Source organism: Leptodactylus fuscus, chromosome 8 (assembly GCF_031893055.1).
Source record: "Leptodactylus fuscus isolate aLepFus1 chromosome 8, aLepFus1.hap2, whole genome shotgun sequence".
Taxonomy (NCBI): Eukaryota; Metazoa; Chordata; class Amphibia; order Anura; family Leptodactylidae; genus Leptodactylus; species Leptodactylus fuscus.
Genome location: NC_134272.1, coordinates 12,964,503 through 12,983,282, shown reverse-complemented (window position 1 = coordinate 12,983,282; position 18,780 = coordinate 12,964,503). Strand labels below are relative to the sequence as shown.

At 46.3% G+C, this 18,780-nt stretch overlaps 3 protein-coding genes and 2 non-coding genes across 6 annotated transcripts; 3 read left to right on the top strand and 2 right to left on the bottom strand.

Annotated features, from left to right (window-relative positions):
• Window positions 1-1,133: 1,133 nt before the first annotated feature.
• On the top strand, window positions 1,134-5,358 carry NDUFB10 (NADH:ubiquinone oxidoreductase subunit B10). Its single transcript, XM_075285614.1, has 4 exons — window positions 1,134-1,320; window positions 2,788-2,926; window positions 3,509-3,648; window positions 5,177-5,358. The coding sequence occupies exons 1-4, from the start codon at window positions 1,173-1,175 to the stop codon at window positions 5,287-5,289; spliced, it is 540 nt and encodes a 179-aa protein (XP_075141715.1). The 5' UTR covers window positions 1,134-1,172; the 3' UTR covers window positions 5,290-5,358.
• A 1,626-nt stretch (window positions 5,359-6,984) lies between these two features.
• Window positions 6,985-9,686, bottom strand: RPS2 (ribosomal protein S2). The gene is made up of 7 exons (XM_075285571.1): window positions 9,522-9,686; window positions 8,667-8,756; window positions 8,164-8,271; window positions 7,901-8,074; window positions 7,477-7,636; window positions 7,198-7,289; window positions 6,985-7,115 (listed from the first exon to the last, which is right to left on the bottom strand). Exons 1-7 carry the CDS (start codon window positions 9,657-9,659, stop codon window positions 7,032-7,034), a joined length of 846 nt encoding a protein of 281 aa, XP_075141672.1. The 5' UTR covers window positions 9,660-9,686; the 3' UTR covers window positions 6,985-7,031.
• LOC142217765 (small nucleolar RNA SNORA64/SNORA10 family) lies at window positions 7,726-7,864 on the bottom strand. The gene has a single exon (XR_012717411.1). It is a non-coding gene; the product is annotated as a small nucleolar RNA SNORA64/SNORA10 family (small nucleolar RNA).
• A 1,752-nt stretch (window positions 9,687-11,438) lies between the features above and the next one.
• Window positions 11,439-11,567, top strand: LOC142217785 (small nucleolar RNA ACA64). The gene has a single exon (XR_012717428.1). It is a non-coding gene; the product is annotated as a small nucleolar RNA ACA64 (small nucleolar RNA).
• A 1,716-nt stretch (window positions 11,568-13,283) lies between these two features.
• Window positions 13,284-18,435, top strand: RNF151 (ring finger protein 151). 2 transcript variants are annotated; one of them, XM_075285625.1, is made up of 4 exons: window positions 13,284-13,554; window positions 15,357-15,502; window positions 17,145-17,241; window positions 17,850-18,435. In XM_075285625.1, the coding sequence occupies exons 1-4, from the start codon at window positions 13,531-13,533 to the stop codon at window positions 18,240-18,242; spliced, it is 660 nt and encodes a 219-aa protein (XP_075141726.1). In that variant the 5' UTR covers window positions 13,284-13,530; the 3' UTR covers window positions 18,243-18,435. The 2 variants fall into 2 exon arrangements, with proteins under 2 accessions (XP_075141726.1, XP_075141727.1); XM_075285626.1 differs by lacking the exon at window positions 13,284-13,554 and adding an exon at window positions 13,589-13,611.
• The last annotated feature ends 345 nt before the right edge of the window (window positions 18,436-18,780 follow it).

Here is an 18,780-nt window from a genome sequence, read left to right as displayed (position 1 = left end):
ATCACATCCAGACACCGATCACATCCAGTTTCCGTTAAAAAAATGGACACCCAACGGACCCCATTATAGTCAGTGGGGTCCGATGACCCCCAATCGGGTCCATCATTCAATGAATCCGATTGTGCCCATTTGGCTCTCCAATGGACCTAAAGAGTGGAAAGAAGGACACAAGTGTAACAGATCATCCAACGCACATATATGCACAAATTTGGCCAGGTTCAACTGGCTATAATACTAAAGTAGTCTGCACTCTGTATTACAGCGGTAAATCCTGCTACAATGACTTGTATTTAGGGGTCAACCACCAATGCCCCCCCCCCCCCCCAAATACCTCATTTCTAAATTTTTTATTTATATTGCCATGCCTACCCCTGATCTAGGACATTAGTGTACAACACGTGACTTTTTTTCTGTAATATCCTATTGGTATTCATTCAATAATAATTCATTGAGTCCTTCAAACTTTAGAAAGAATTTTATTAGAAAAGTTTCCCATTTTCCCAGTCCCATTGTAGGACATTCAGTTGTTGCCTAGCAAGAGTTGCTGCAGCCCCTCGGTGACTACTCTGGATCTTCTCACCACTTCAGACAAGGCAACCCACAACAACCAATCAGGCTGCTGCTTTCATTACCCAAAAGCCCTCTATAAAATGAAAGCGTAATTCCTATTGGTGGCTATGAGAAGGGCTGTTGTCTTTCACTATCTCTCTGCAGGTATATAGTACTATATGGATTTTCTCCTAATCTGAGAAGATTATAAAAGATTAACTGTAATGTAACCCGATGGCTAAATATAACCCCCAATTGGGTTGTTATTGACTTAGAGCGCCCTCTGCCGTGAATCAAGTCACACGACCATTTGGTACTAAAGGCGAGAAAAAGCGAACTCGAGGCTTGGAACGCAAGGCAAGCTGCGATTGGTTTTAAACTACCACGTGACTACAATAGCTGCCCTCGGCGCCTGTTCTGTCAGAGTGACATTTCTTTCTTTACATAGGACACAATGTGAGCAGCCGCGCCCGGGAGATTTACCTCATCAGGCAGTAACGTGAATAAAACGAAATTTAAATCCCCATTGGCTTGTCATGTGTGTGAAATATCGTCCTAGGCGGCAGCGCTGGGGTCCTGAGTCCGCCATATTCCTTGGCACAGGGGTCGGGGTGACCTGAGAGATGCCGGAATCCGTGGATAGAGATGTGTACCCGGAGCCGCCGCGCCAGACCCCGGCACCGAACCGGCAGTCCTCCCTACCGGACCCGGTGCCCTTAGTGGCCAGCATATTCCTCTACGCCATAGACAAGCCGGTTACTGCCTTCCATGGTGAGCAGGGACAGGACAGCAGAGGACATGGAGCCCCATAGCTGCAGAGCGGACCACAGACTCTAGTGCTGGGACCTGTAGTCCCACAGACTTTCACCTATACTTTGTGAGATTTCTGCTTCACAGCCTGCCACTGTCAGAAAGGACGGGACAGTCTGATGAGGCTCATAGTTTGTATAGACCTGATACAACCTACAGCTGAGGGTTTGTTACAGTTGTATCATATGTGAGTTATACATTGTAACAAACATGATGTGTATCAGTGCAGGAGACTTGTATCTGCCTGGGCTTCATGGATTGGACTGGATGTGACTGTAACAAACCCACTGCTGTGAGAAGCAATATATCTGAACAGGTTATAAGCCTCTGTATAAGGAGAATGAACTTCTACATTCATTGACAGCAAGCAGAGGTTTTGCTGCAGCTGATTGGTGGGGGGTCCTGGAGATCAGACCCTCAAATCAATCTCCTATGGATGATCTATCCTAAGGGAAAACCCCTTTAAGGGTAAGGCCCAACGTAGAGGGTCTCTGCAAAAGAGGAAAAGCTACGGTGACAATGTTTTGCGCAGGACGTTCGCTTTCTGCTTCGATTCTATCTACAGAGAAACCGCCGGCTTTTCCATAGATATAATGGACGTGCTGCGATTTGCCGTGTGTCCGCAGTGCGTATTTTCGTGCAAAATGGAGATAGGATTCGCTAGAATTCCATCCACTTTGCTGTGACTGTAAAATGGCACGTTTTTTTTTTCTGGTGATGTTTATGCCACGTGGACCCCCGGCCTAAAAAAGATAAGTGATCACCAGATCAGGAGCCCCTGAGTGCCTCATGTGAGTGCAGCGGAGGTACACTGGAGTGGTTACTGCTATAGTTACTTCTGAGGGGACTGACAGTGTAATAAGTTCGGGTCCCAGGAGTTAAACTAAACTTTTAGTGTGAGGACTGGTGTTGCTATGGGGGTTCACAAATGCCAGGGGATCCACAAGTCCTCCTCGCCCCACTAGGACTGATTGCATTTGCTTGATCTCCTTTGATGGCTGACACTCTTTGGATCATAAATTTATCCCCCCTGCCCTCTGGTGCACCGAAGTGATAAGATTTGATACACAGCCTTCCACTGTCAGAAAGGAGTAAAGTAACCCTATAATGGCAAAAAAAAAAAGCAGCAGCATACAGTGAAGGAAAGATTCTGTGGTGGAGGATGTGGCACAAAAGGTGCTTCATTACTATGTGGGGGGCCCCGACAGAGGGTGGGAAACTTGTGTGCACAGACATGTGAACAAGTCTCATAGCTGGGGGAGGAAAGGGAAACGTAAAATATCTCCAATGTCTGGATGGAAGCTGCTGAGCTTTTGCACCAGGGACCATGAGCCTTTAGTTGCGCCCCTGAGGTGCAGTATATCCCTATTACAGTGAGTCTTTGTTCTTTTGGGATTTTCAACTCCTCCTATATAACGTCTCTTACAGATTGGATGGAAAAACAGCGAGAAAAGAGAAGAATCCATTATTATCACCGAGAGTTCAGACGTGTCCCTGATCTGACCCATTGCCTGGAGGAAGACTACGTGTGTCACTATGAGGCCAACAAACAGTGGAAGAGGGACCAGTGAGTACACTGCCCCGGCCACCGAGTACACGGGGTCACAGCGCTCCGGCACACACAGAAATATCCAGGATATGACTATTAGGATCAATTCACATTCTTTAAATTTTGCTGCAGAATTTTCTCAAGCCGTCTTATTAACTGAATGGGGTTTGCTGCCAAAACTACCCCATGAGAATTATCCGTCACCGAAATTTCTGCCATGTTTGAAATCCCTTTAAATAGGTCCAAATGCAAACCCATAATAGTGCCATGTAGGGGCCTTTGATTGCAGCAGAAACTGCAACCAATGAAGCATTGCAGAGATAATCCTGTTTTTATGGATTTGCAAACCAATCTGTAAGTGCACTGGGGGCGGGGCCTTGTTTCAAATGCTCCAGGACTACTCTGGAATTGCACCCAATGTCTCCCCATAAGCAAAGAGCATAAGAAATCCCAAACAGGGGCCTGTAAGATGGTTGATTAGTTCATGGTGCATTATGGGTAACTTTAAGAGACCAGAGCCTTTCATCCCCGGCACTATGGATTGTTGCGTCCTTTGCCACCACTGACCGGTATTGACCGTCTTCCCTTCTTGTCTTCCAGCCTTGTAGATCAGGAGATTGTGAAGATTATCCGGGAACGTGTTGCAGCGTGCAGGACAAGGGAGGGCGAGAGCGCCGACCAGAACTGTGCACCCCTGCTCAAACAGTACGCTGAAGTCTGCAAGGCCTACAAAGCCAGATGTGAGTCTTGTCATTGCTATTCTGTCATTGCTGTTCATTGTTATTTTGGGATGTATTCACACACACACACTCGCTTTTGCACAAATTTGCATCCATTTAAAAGAAAAATTTCACAAAGTTATCAGATTAGAGGTTAAGCTGAAATTCATGTCTAGCTGGACGGTCCCATATACACAATGGGCATTGACATATTACATCCTTAGAATAGGCCATTAACATCAGATCTGTCTCCCAGCACCCCAGTGATCAGCTGACTGATGGGGCTAGGGTGCTCGAGCTAGCCACACCCCACTCATCTGGTATAGATATGATCACTCCCTAGGATGGGCCATCTATAGAGATGAGCGAGTACTGTTGGGGTGAGCCGATCCGAACAGCACGCTCGCATAGAAATGAATGGACGTAGCCGGCATGCCGGGGGTTAAGCGACCGGCCGCCGTCAAAGCGGAAGTACCAGGTGCATCCATTCATTTCTATGGAGCGTGCTGTTCGGATCGGCTGATCCCAACAGTACTCGCTCATCTCTAGCCATCTATATTACAGGACACTATTTCAGTACACGTCACCACCGTGACTATGTAGACAGACTGACGAGGGCTGCAGCCTCATTAGCTGATTAGTGGGAGTGCTGGGAGTCAGACCCAATTCAATCAATTCCCTGATTCCAGAAAATCCCTTTAAATCCCAGCCAGCCAGTCTGTCATTCATTCACTGTAGGGATCTGTATGAGAAAGGGCCAGCAGGAGCCAGGAGAGATAAGTAACCCAATGGGGACTTTACCATTAATCCCGTTAGACCCCAGCCCACCAGGGACTTTTCCTCATTTTATCTGGGATCTTATGGTACGGTTTTCCCTTCTGCTGGGTATCTCTGACTTGTTCTGTCTTTTACCCCCATATATATTGTATTGCAGCATCATGTCTCATATACAGTCTGATTTTCAGATTGAGTTAAACTAAACAAGTAAGTAATGCAGAGAAATCTGACTGTAGAATTGTGAGTGCAGCTCTGGATGATGATATCTCTAAGGCAGAGCCTGTCCTAGAATTAAAGGAGTTGTCTCTGATCTTATATGTATTGGATACAAGATAGTCATTAGTACCTGATCGGTCAGTGTCCAACAACTAGACCCTGCACCCGATCGCTGGGCTGGCTGTCAGAAGCTGTGTACATGGTCTATATCTGGAAGCAGGGCTGCAGTGTACAGAGCCTATGTACATTATAGTGGTGATGCTTGGATGCAGCTGGATCAGCTGATCGGTGTGGGGTCCAGGTGTTGGATCCCACCACCCTTATACTGATGAGCTATCAAATACACATGGGGTCTGAGACAACCCCTTTAACGTGAGGTCTCATTCAGACCTGTCAATCAGTTCCGATCCTGGATCTTTGTAGTGTTTATACTGGTGCTGTTTATGGTGGCCTGTATTCAGTCAGTTCATTCACAGAACAGGCTGGTGACATCACATGGTGTCCCCCTGGAGGGGAGGGCGGTAATATTCTCTAATATTGTTCTCTTCCTTGCCAGATGAGGACCTTGGATATTATGGCGGCGCCAGGAAATGTCTCATGAAGCAGAAGGAAAGGATGATGGAGGAGAGGAAGGCGGCGGCTGCGCAGGGGAAGGCCGAGGCGGAATAAATAACTCCTGTACATTTGTTATTTGTCTTGTGTTTCATAATGGAACCATTAAAACTGAATAGAGTAAAAGCTCAGACTTGTGTCATCTGTCGTCTCATCAGTTGTGGCCAGAGATGGCGCCGTATATCATTATACAGAACATGGCGAGTAATCTGTATGAACCAGAGTGAGGTACAGGGTTAGGGCCCATTCACACAGAGTAGAGTCACACTTTAGCAGCGCTGATAAAGAGACTGCCGTTGAGTTCGATGGGTTTCGTCTTCCATGCGGAACACATAGAAATCAATGGGAGGCTTTTTTACCCATTGATTCCATGCAGAAGACAGAACTCAATGGGAGACTATCAGCGCTGATTCTGCCACAAGTTATCATGGCAGAATCAGCGCCACTTTGTGTGAATGGGCCTTTCATAGTGAAGTCATAGAGCATGTGAATATGTCCCTGCTGTAATTTAAATCAGCTTTCCCATAACTGAGCTTGTGCCTCTAGATAACCAATCCAAACAGGGGGGCTACAGTCTGTACCTCTGGATGTAAAAGAAGGTGCAGCTGTACCCATCGTACGGGTCCCAAAAGGGCACTACAGGAAGGCATCCATTAGGTAGGGGCTGGATTCTTGGTTTACAGGTTATGTCCCCCATAATAGACCAGAAACGGATTGGTTCCTCTAGGACCCAGCTGTATCATGGTGGCTCCCATAGGTGTGTATATAGCCAGCGTGAAGGCAGGGACAGCATCTATATCCTTACACGGTTAGGCGTGGACTACCTGGATATATTTAGTCACTGGGTGGTAGGAAACAGAATTAACCTGTGCCTAAGTAAGGCTATGAGCACACAGGATGAGATTACTGTGCCGATACTGTGGGTTAGCTGCTGGCGAGTTTGGCAACTGTATCCTGGGTGAACCTGGCCTATCCCTACACAGGGTCAAAGTTCATCCTTATACAGACAGCAGTAGCATCTGTATTACAGAATGACCGTATAGATCTGTTGCAAAGTTATTTCCGATCATAAATCCTGCAGATGGACCATTATTTGCCATGTGAATGAGGTGGTAGCTCAGGGTGTAGGTGGGGAGTGTAGTGACTACCAACATGCCTTCAGGTGCAAGGAAGGTCAAACAGTCAAAAACCAGATCATTGACCGACCATAGTATGATAGTGACTACACCAAATGTCTCACTAGCCACATTACATGTAGTGTAGAGTCTGTGCCAGGCTGCCATGATGTGCTGTACCCAGCAGAGTATGAAGTGGCTAATGGGCTTGTCTACCTTGATCAAAAGTGTATGCCAAGAACCTTAGGCTCCGTTCTCACGGAGTAACACGCCGCTCATTTAGACACGTATCAGAGCTCGGCGCTTCAAAACAGATCCCATTGACTTCAATGTGTTATGCGTGTAAGCCAGCACCCGTTGAAATCAATGGGATCAGTTTTGAAGCGTCACGCTCTGACATGTGTCTAAATGAGTGGCGCGTTACTTCGTGAGAACGGAGCCTCGTGTTGAATCCTTAACCAAAGCAGATTCCACTGTGCGAAGGCCCTGACCCTCCTCTTCACCATATGGATACGCAAGCCATTCCCAACATGAAGCAGCCCCTCCAGTATATACAAGGCTTTATACTGCACCCTGGCCACATGTAGATCACATGGCTGGTGCTGTAGTTTATAGATAACCTTACATAACACAGTGCTTTAGTTTGAATCAAACTTTATTTTGTATTTTGTTCACCGAACACATTTAGGAGGTGGCAGGAACAGCGGCGGCCTGGGTCCTCTGCACGGACACTCTGGTGTGAGTCTTGGCCAGATGGTCAGTGTACTCCTAGGGAAAGGAAAGTTACACGTCAGTACATCGTCTACACAGCTATATTCTAGCCACTGGCCATATGGTGAGCTATATATACCTGGTATGGAGACTTGGTGAAGATAGTTTCCTTCCAGAGGTCAGGAGTCAGGTAGCTGTAGGTCTTGGAGATGGCATCAAACGTGGCTTTAGCTGCGAGAAATAGAAGTGGGTCATGTACAGGCCTCACCCATAAACTTAGTCCATCATACAGAGCAAAGCAGTCATATTGACAACTGCACACGTGTGTCATTCACCAGATACTTGGTCACATGCAAGTCGGGGTTTCTGGAAGTAGAAACCAATTGTCCCAACGGCTGAAATGTAAGCATCAACTTACCAAAGTTACCCAAGGTAGCAGTGCAGCCCCTGGCTGAGGTGTAGCAGTCATCAATACCAGCCATCATCAGCAGCTTCTTGGGGACGGGGGCAGACACAATGCCGGTACCTCTGGGTGCAGGGATAAGACGCACCAGGACAGAGCCACAACGTCCAGTTACCTAAAACAGGATATAAACTTGCATTTAGCCCCCTGCTGCACAACGTCATATACAAGAGTTATGTTCTTGTTACTTTCACACGTCCAAAAAGTTGTTCAGCCTCAAAAAGGAACAGGAAGACCATTATGAAGTCAGCCCGCCGTGCAAATGCGGCCTTATGCTCTGCCTCTCATATATAGCGCCAATCACACTACATTTACACGTGTGACTGAGCAGAGCTGAGAGGAGAAGAGACAACACTGAGGCTAGAGGATGGCTTCTCACCTTGCAGGGCACTGTGTGGGGTTTGCCGATCTTGTTACCCCAGTATCCTCTACGCACAGGTACAATGGAGAGCTTAGCCAGGATGATGGCACCACGGATAGCGGTGGCGACTTCTTTGGAGCATTTCACACCAAGACCAACATGGCCGTTGAAGTCTCCAATAGCCACAAAAGCCTAAAAAATGAAATTAAGGAAATGGTCACATACATGGCTGAATAATCGGAGCGGTCGGGAGGAGAAGGGTGAGGGAAACGTGAACCCACCTTGAACCTTGTGCGCTGTCCGGCACGGGTCTGTTTCTGCACAGGCATGATCTTCAGGACCTCATCCTTCAGAGAGGATCCCAGGAAGAAGTCAATGATCTCAGACTCCTAAAGGAAAAGACATGAAGGGTTAACCATGGAAAGATGCCACAGGGGAAGGGGTTAACTCAAGGGGGTTTTCTAGGCTTATTCATTGATCCTTTGGTAATCCCTGCAATCAGCTGTTTGAGGAGACCTCAGCATTATGGCCTCATCACTAGAAATGTAGCACAGTGCCACACATTGTATTGTGGCTGTGGTTAGTATTGCAGCTCAATGCTATTCAACTGAATGTGGCTGAGCTACACAGGCCATGTGACTAATGAACCTGACATCATGTGACCGATAAAGCAGAAGCAATGTGTCCATGGAGCACCAAACAGCTGATCACTGGGGGTACTGGGTGTTGGACCCCTCTCATCTACAACTGCTGAGCTATTATAAGGCCTGTAGACGCCACTTACTTTGATTGGCAGGGAGAACAGATAGATTTCCTCCAGAGACTTGATCTTCATGTCCTTGACCAGACGGCCGAGTTTGGTGACTGGAACCCACTGTAAGAAAATAAGAACTTTAATACTGAAAGGAAAACAAGTGGTTACCCCTCGCCCCAAGATTACAGCACTGCCAGTACCAACAGGGGTCCCAAAGGTCAGAATAGTACAGAAATATAAGAGTGCTTTCCTGGAGTAAGATATTGATGACCTATCCTGATGCCCAGATCAGTCGTTTGAGGTGGCCACTGCGGCATCTTGCACGTGCCAATGACATGTTCATCGGTCACATAACACGGCAGCACTGCAATACCAAGCACAGCCCCTATAGGTACAGCACTGTGCTTGTTATTCAGTAGAGGGGCCACAATGCTCACCCAGATGCTGCAGCCTCTTCAACCAGATGATTTGTAGGGACCAGGTGTCAAGAGCCTCATGGACCACATATTAGTGGCATAGGACTTCAATACACAAATCCGGGAGAACCCCTTTTAGAAAAAAACAGGAAGACTAGAGTGAGGTAAGCCCATGGTGCAATGGAGCCCAACACTACATGTGTCAGTGCGACTAAGCAGAGCTGAGACGACCGACAATAGAAGGAATATTTGGGAAACTGTCACAGAAGGTCTAGTGTAAGGTCTCCATCACACGGCTACATTTTTGGGTATAAGCTCTGCAAATCCAGTTACAATTGCAGGTCCAAGGAACCAAGTTTCCTGCAGTATAGAGCCCCATTAACAGCATATCCTAGCGAGACATCACCCTTTAAGATGGAACACCCCTTTAAGTGCGGACTTTTGTGTTCAGTTCTGCTGATTTACTCACTTCTTTGTCATCGGCTTTGCCACCACGGGCACCACGTCCTCTTCCGCGGCCCCTGCCTCTTCCACGACCACGGCCCCGGCCACCACTGCCGAAGCCTCCGCGGAAACCTCCCCTGTTACCACCGGCGTCGTCCGCCATTTGCTGCAAAGAAAGGAGAAACGTTTTAGATACGTGTTATCACAATACATTCTGCTTGCGGTCAGTGAATGAAAACATCTCCGTTCACACTTGCACCAGTTTTGTCGCAGATCCCGTCATGAGTGGATAAAATTGCCCTTGGGCTCTGTTCACATTTGCACCAAGAGTTTGGTTACATTACATCACACGCAACGCAAAGTTTCCAATAAGACGCAGATCTGAACAAAGTCTTATTCTTAAAAAGCCTATAATGTCTCACAGCTGAGCACTTGTTACAGTGGTATCAGGGATTTCACATGTAACCTGCACTGATACACTGTAACAAACAGGACAGGCAAGAAATCCAGGAGTCTGGGCCATTTTGATGACAGATGATGGCCCACTGTGACGACACCTCCGCTGTGAGAACTACAACGACTGGGGGTCACTCCAGCTGGTAGAACTACAGGTCACAGCACACCCCGGCCAGGCCTGGAGCACTGGGTTACTATAGAGCACATGAGGTCTATGGAGAGCCCGGCCCCAGACAACAAGCAGCAGGCCTCTACATTAACCGCAGAGAACCGGCATTACCCCCCTCACCAATATCATCATGGTAACACTGCCCCGCTCCCGTCCTCCCATACCACCCCATCACCAGCGCCCATAAGCCTCGGATGCCCCCGATACCCGCGGATTACCTCCCGGCCCATCTCCCCTCAGCAGCCATTACTTACGTGATTTCAATAGATTAGAAGGCCGGAAGAGGGCGGAAGACGAGTCTTATACCAGAGAACTCTCGCGAGAGCTACAGCCCTGCAGCGAGCATGCGCACATAGAACGGTCTCGCATATTGATGACGTCACGTTGCATGCTGCTTGTAGGACAAGAGCCTTATAAGGAGCCGTATAAAAGGGACCGCCCAGGTCAGGACCATCCTTTCTTCACCACGCTGCAGTGCAAGGAGGATGGTGAGAGACAAGAGGGGGAATGTAGGGTCAGGCCTTCATGAAGGAGACCAGCACAGGAGCGGATTGGGGGTGTCCTGGTTGTATATCATACTGGAGGGCTTTATAGGTGGGGTGAGCAGTGGTAGTGTAGACTAGTAACAGGCTGCTATAGGCAATGTGACCTTGAGCTGGATGTGTCTACTGCAGGCAAGTGCACTTGGTATAATGCTGCGGTAGGGTGCACGTGGTATAATGGTGCAGGCGGGTGTACTTGGTATAATGCTGCGGTAGGGTGCTGCAGGCGGGTGTACGTGGTAGGGTACTGCGGTAGGGTGCTGCAGGCGGGTATACGTGGTATAATGCTGTGGTAGGGTGCTGCAGGTGGGTGCACGTGGTATAATGCTGCAGGCGGGTGCATATAGTATAACGTTACAGTAAGATGCTCTAGTGTGTATATTCCATTTACTGGGGGAGTTGTATAGATCTGCAGGATGGATGTCACACTGCATGTATACATAGTATAGTGCTGCAGGCAGTTGCATGTGGTATAATGTTGTGGTAAGGTGCTGCAGGCGGTTGCATGTGGTATAATGTTGTGGTAAGGTGCTGCAGGCGGGTGCATATAGTATAACTCTACAGTAGGATGCTCCAGTGTGTATAGTTCATTTACTGGGGGAGTTATATAAATCTGCAGGATGGGTGTAACACTATGTATACATAGTATAGTGCTGCAGGCGGGTGTATGTGGTATAATGCTGCATGCTATGTATACATAGTATAGTGCTGCAGTTTGTAGACCATGACTTGGTCAGTAAGGGTAGCTCTCTGTTTTGGGTATCCTTATTCTGGCACATACTGAAAATTACTTCTGGCCTTTTCAGTAGCCATTAGTAAGATCCTTGTGCCTACATGAACCAGGGGCATTAAGCTCATTACCCATTCTCTATATGCGTGTAATGAGACCCGTGCTCCGACACTTGGCTGGATTATTGTGCAAGTACTTCTGTTCTAGGCAAACGTTCTTACCCATTGTTCTCTTATTTTAGGCCTCCAAGGAGCGGATTTTACTCTGTGGAAGGTGACCGTGAAGATCGATGACTTGATTTGGGGACAATGGCGTCTGTCAAGGGGTGGGATACATTAGGCAGCAAGTGAACGGTCAGCTCTGGAAGGAGGAAAAATGGGCAAACGTAAGGATCTGAGCGACTTTGACAAGGGCCAAATTGTGATGGCAAGGAGACTGGGTCAAAGCGTCTCCAAAACAGCAGATCTCGTGGGGTGTTCCAGGTTTGCAGTGGTTAGTACCTACCAAAAGTGGTCTAAGGAAGGACAACCGGTGAACCGGCGACAGGGTCACGGGCGCCCAAGACTTATTGATGCTTGTGGGGAGCAGAAGTTGGCCCATCTTGTCCAGTCACACAGCAGAGCTACTGTAGCACAGATTGCTGAAAAAGTAAACGCTGACTGTGATAGAAAGGTGTCTGAACACACTGTACATCGTAGCTTATTGCGTATGGGACTGCGTAGGCGTAGACTGATCGGTGCCCAGGCTAGCCCCTGTCCACAAGTGGAGGCATCCCTAGTGAGCAAGCAAGCTTCAGGCCTGGACCATGGGGCAACAATAGAAGGTGACCTGGTCTGATGAATCCCTTGTAGATGGAGGCTAAAATGGTTGGTAGTGCAACCAAAAATAAACTAAATTTTTAGACTTGGGTGCCAAACACTTAGAATCCTGCTACATTGACATAACTTTAAAACCTGGTTTTCTGGATGCTTGCAGCTGCCACTAGGGGCGCTTTCTGCATGTGCTATTGATTTTAAGCCAAAATAATATGCTTGCTCTTGTTTAGAAGATTGTGGCAGGAAGGGTTGTGGGCTTGTGACTCAAATAATTTGACACAACCGGTGACCATGCTGCCCTTAGCTTCTTACACCCCCCTGATTTATCTTCGCCATAAATCTATGGCTGCTATGAGCTACTGTAGATTTTAGTGCAGGTGCACAGCCATCCATTGGCTTAGCATGCACCCTCATGTTCCTGCACCATCACAGTATGCATGTGAGTTATGAAGACTGGCATTAAAAATGTTGATTTTCACAAATCTCCCCTCTACCTGTGACTACTATGGTCATTAAATTGGTACGGAGAGATAATCTAGTACAGTGATCCCCAACCTTTGGCAGTCCAGTTTTTGTGAAACCACAATTCCCAGTTATACTGCAAGTTGTGGTTTCGCACTAGATCAGGGATAGGGAACCTTTGGCTCTCCAGCTGCTGTGAAACTACAACTCCCATCATGCTCCATTCACTTCCATGGGAGTTCCAAGAACAGCGGAGCAAGTATGCATGCTGGGAGTTGTAGTTTTGCAACAGCTGGAGAGCCGTACGTTCCCTACCCCTGCACTAGATGAAAGCTGTTGATCCCTGGCCTAGTCCAAGCACTTTATTTTACATGTTTCCTAGAAATAGGAGCTGAAAGCACTTTCGTTATATTTTTAGATGGCCAAGTGTGCATGTATTGCTTGCTTGAGAAAGCATCCTGATCTTCCAAACTATTGCTGTAGCTATGGGGAGGATAACTTGTACAGTACTAACTTATTGTATATGTAAATTGGCCGGTAGGTCAGCCATGCTGCTTCAACCATTTTCTTCTCAATAAAACCTCTAAATAAAGTTGCACTTTTTCTACAAAACTTTGTGTGGTTTGAATTACTTTGTGCCTTGACTTGTTCAGTTTCCACCCCCCCTGCAGTATAGTGGGTGTCCATTGTGTAGGGGCTTATGACAATAGAGCGCTAGTAAAACTATTTGCCCATTGATCTGTGTGTGGAATAGCTGCTGACTGCTGGAAGTGTGTGGAATGGGGGATGGGATGGGGTCCGCAGCCTGCACATGATCTGTCTGATGAATGTGACATGGATCTAGAAAGCGCTGAGTGTGGATGGCTGCAGTAGGACAGGCGCTGGTAAGTGTATTGTGACAGATTTCCTGAGGCGGTGGAGTATACATATACACGGATATGGTATGTAGAGGACTGACGTGTGCAAGGGGAGGGAATCTGCTTTCAGGTATAGGGTTCTGTATGAACTATGGGCTCTCTACCAAAGTGCTGAAGTTCTGACAGCTGAATGGGGATTCCCTGGTCTCGTCATGTATACGGTAGGAAATGCTTTCAGTGGACACTTGGATAGGGCACATGGAGGATTATTCTAGGTGTACAAAAGCTTTGGGGTTTGTGTTTTTCAGGTCCACTTGGAGGACCTGAAAAATGGAATCCCAATCTGCTGCAAAAGCAGTTTTACACACAGACCCCATAGACCAGGGATAGGTAACCTTCAGCACACCAACTGTTGTGAAACTACAACTCCCAGCATGTATACTTAATCTGCTGTTCTTGGACTCCCCATGGAAGCGAATGGCGTATGTTGGTCATTGTTAGTATTATCTACCTGTATATTTTGTGTATTGTATGTAAAGCACCATGGAATTAATGGTGCTATATAAATGAACAATAATGTTGGGACTTGTAGTTTCACAGCAGCTGAAGGCTGCTGACCCTGCCATAGACTATAATGGGGTTCACCAGGTTATTGCGTGAAAAACGCAGAGATGAAACAAAAACCCTGCTTGCAGTACCTTCTCTGAATTTTTCAGGCAGAATGGGGGACAGAATCCCCGAACGTAGAGGTGAACCTAGCCTTAGACTGCTAGCTGCTTAAAATCAGTTCCTCAACCTGTGATATGTGCACCCTTAAAGATACATATAATGTCAGGTGTTAGACTACTTTTAATGGGATGGTGAATACAGCCTTATGGAGTTATATTATATAGACTTGCAATTTTTCTGGAGGTAAAAAGCAGTCTAAACAAGGGCACACAAGACAATCTTTAGACCAAGGTTCCACATTGTGGACATGCAGCGGTTTTTGATGTAGATTGTGCTTTTTTTTTTTTTTTTTTTAAGCCATTGACTAGAGTGGCTTGAACAGGAATGGAAATGAAGCTGATTGAGGCCAGTGTGAACCTAGCCTTACTGTTCGTTCACATCTGCGTAGGTATACCTTCCGGGGAATACCAAACACAATTGAAAGCGCTGTGCAGTAAAAGCACACAGACCCCATAGACTATAATAAGGTCTGTGTGCTTGCCGCACGCACGAATCATGCGGACCGGAAAGTAGATTGTGAACTATTTTCTTGTTCGCTACGGAGATCTGGCGGCAAGCACATGGACCCCATTATAGTCTATAGGGATCCGTGTGCTTTTACCACATAGCGCTTTCAATTGCGTTTGGTATTCCGGGGGGAGGGGGACTCCCCCTGGACAGAATATCAGCACAGATGTGAACCAACCCTTACAGAGACAAGCGCTGCTAAGTTTCCCTGTTGACACATAACAGCATTTTATGTGTGGCTGTATAGTGAATAAACACAAGGGTTTTTTTTTACCAGAAGTAAATCTGGATATTTTCGTAATTCAATATGTATTTTCACACAAACTCTACCTGTATCTTCATCTGTGCACCATTCTCCAGGAGTGGCCTGCAGCATCATTCATCTTAGTTCATACATGGAATACTGGTATCAAATAGATGATCTGTCACATAGGCGAGCCTTTCCTAAAGGTTGTACACCTCAGGATGTGTAGAACACTGGAAGAGAGAAAAAAAAAAAAAAAAAAAAGTATTACAATGGCTGCCAAGTAGTGCTGCTCTCTTACAGATGACCGCCTCTGGTGCTTGTATATAAGAATGATATGTGTTTACAGGGAGGTGGATACGACTTAGACATTTTTACAGAAAACCCAGATGATGATCTCCTGTGCTCCATCTGCCATGGTGTGCTGCGGTGCCCCGTCATGATCTCCTGTGGGCACATCTTCTGCCGAAAATGCATTTTACAGTGGCTAAAGAGGTGAGAGGAAACGGTCACATGACAAATACATGTCCTATCAATAGTAATAATGCCATATAATGTGTATATAAGTTATACATGATCAGGGCTGCAGCGGATAACAAGGGGGTGACTTACCGGACTGATCTTTCACATCATGATATTATATGGACTCACCGTACTAGAAAAATATTAGATCCATGCTGATTGGATACGGCTCCTTTAGGTACAGTATACAGGAGCATGAATTGTCCGACCATAGGAACAAACATGGAGGTTAATGTCCAAACCTCGACTGAGTATGTGTCTCGAGACTTGTGCGCCAAAGATGCGCCACGTTAACATCCATTTATGCCATGAAAGTCCTCCCAATGGAACAGATTCATGATAAACCTATTTGCCCATAGTAACCAATCACAGCACAGCTTTCATGTATTCTAGCGCTTTTGGCAAATTAAAGCCCGCGCTTGGATTGGTTGTTTCCACAAATCAGATTAAAATGGTCTCAAAGCTAAACTGTTTTAGTTGCATATAGCAACCAATCACAGCACAGCTTTCTTTTTTTCAGACTATAAAGTGAAAGCTGCACTGTGATTGGTTGCTGTAGGCTGAGTGGTTGCTATGGGCAACAGACAGTTTTGCTTTGAGACCATTGTAATAAATCTGCCCCAATATGGCCGTTGACCTGAACATTTTCTCTCAAAAAATGGATCCCTCAATAAACTTAAAGGGTGCATTCACACTACGTAACGCCAGCGTGTATCAGAGCCGTACACGCCGGCGTTACAGCAGGGCTGCCGGACACTTCCCATTCATTTCTATGGGAGCCGGCATGCGAGCGCTCCCCATAGAAATGAATGGAAAAAAGCAGTCCATTCATTTCTATGGGGAGCGCTCGCATGCCAGCTCCCATAGAAATGAATGGGAAGTGTCCGACAGCCCTGCTGTAACGCCGGCGTGTACGGCTCTGATACACGCTGGCGTTCCGTAATGTGAATGCACCCTTAGTCTGTAAGAAATCCATGAAAATGGATCCCAGACAGATGCAAAAAACATGGCCGCCTAAAATCATGGACAAAAGTGTCCTGTAAAAAATTTAGAAGATACTCAACAGACCCCATTATAGTCAAGGGGAGTCCATAGGATCCATTGTTATCTTTCATTACACATATCTGTCTTAATATTAACAGGACGACATACCCTTAATCTACATTCACGTCAAACAAACTTGGTACAAAATGGCCGTTCTCCCTGATCCTTCCTACATTTGAGTGTATTGAGGGATCTGTGAAAACAGGTAAAAATAGGACACAAACTGTTTATAGACGGTCCATTAATGGAAACCAACAAAACATCCGACAGGTGAATAGCCGCCATTCCCATACAGCGAATTTCATGAAGCAACGTAAACGTATAAAGTGCGAACGTAGGCTTAGAAAACCGTATCAGACGTACAACCCATTCACTACATATTATTAGAGACAAAGTATGAAATAGATTATAGAATATCAGCTCCATCAACAGCAGCTTGTCGGCAAGTATTGCTTTTCCTATTTTGTGACCCCCTCTAAGCACTTTCCAAAAACATTTCAGCACCAGACAACCCGTTTACTGCGCAAGTGACAACAAAAGGTGCTAACACGCGATCACTTACCTTTCACAGACAGCAGACATGTCCGTGCTGCAGAACCGAAGTGAAGGGTAAATTGTACGTCCAGATGCACAAGCTGAAGAGGAAAATCAACCAGCTGCAAGTCAAGGTAAAGTGGAAGAGGCAATATGGCCGCCAATACCTGAAGTAATGCTCATATCTGTGTCCATCAAAAAGTGTTTTTTGGTTTTCCCTCCTTGTCTTCATACTGAACATGCGCAAAGAATAAAGAGAGAAAAAACAGATTGCAAATTGGACACTAACCATTACCATTTGTTGGTATTCAGTTTGCTTCCACCTTCCATAGACATCAATGTACCAAAAAAAAAAACAACCATACATACAATATTACTGCAAGTCCAACTTTTGTCATTCCAAAAGAGCAGATAAACAGCGGAGATCCTCCAAATATACACAATTGAAATCAAAGACCCGTTCTAATCCGTTTTTATGATCTTTTGATAGCTCACAAAAACTTGTGAGACACACCAAAGCATATGTGAGTAAAATAGCGCCACACTGGGGTTGTCTCTGGTATTACATTGTAAGTAAATGAAACTGAACTGCAATACCATACACAACGTGTGGACATATGGAAAAAAAAAAAAAAACACGTTCCCCCCCCCCCCCCCCCATTCTGTAGTGTTCATATAACCCATGTATTATAAGCGGTTTCTAGTCTGACATCATATGCACGTATCTGTTTTTGATCACCAGTGTCCTAATGAACAAAATGGCTGCCCGGCCCTTTTCCCTCTATTGAGGAGCGAAGAACATGCTGATACTTGCGCTTTTGGATTGGTTACCTGTGACAATGAAGGATGTCCTGCCCAGGTCTTAAGGAAAGACATCAGTGAACACAGTCAGAGCTGCGAGTACTGGAGCGAGATGTGTCACATGGGATGTGGGACGCAGCTGACCCCGACAAATCGAGATGAACACAACTGCTATATGGAACTTAAAGAGACCTATAACAAACAGCTGCACAAGCTGCGCCAGAAGGCCCGGAGGATCGAGAGCCTGTCCTGCCAGATGAGCAGACAGATACAGCTGCTTAGTGAAGGTCTGGAGGGCGCCCAGGCCTCTGTGAGCATAGAGGAGACAGAGTAAGTGGCGCATGTTGGCTGCCATACACAATCAGGTTACCAACCAGAGCATTTACGGCCTGTGCAGGAAGCGCCTCCTTTTTGGTGGGTGTTTGCATCGATCCCACCTGTTTCAGGAGAGTTTACAGAGGCATACTTGATTTGTTGGGATTGCATCTGGAAATTCAAGATAATCCCAGCAAATTTTGGACTGTTGCCCACACCAACCAATCACAATACGGCTTTTACTTCTCATAGTGTTAATTAGAAATGAAAGCTGTGCTATGACTGGTTGGCCCAGCAGCTGACAAGGCCATGGTTTCTCCCATACAGTTGTATGGGTCAGTAACATGCATGCTTGGACATGATCCTTACAACTCACCACTGTTGTCCTGTGGGCAAGAGGGGTCCAAACTGGAAACCCTCCAATTTATCATAATTGCCCCTTGAAAGTTAGGAAAGGGGTTTTATCTTTATATATAAATTTTGACTTTGCAAAAAAAAATTCTCATTTGCTTTCCTGGAACTATAAAAAAACAGCTATTTTTTTCCCCCACAATGAC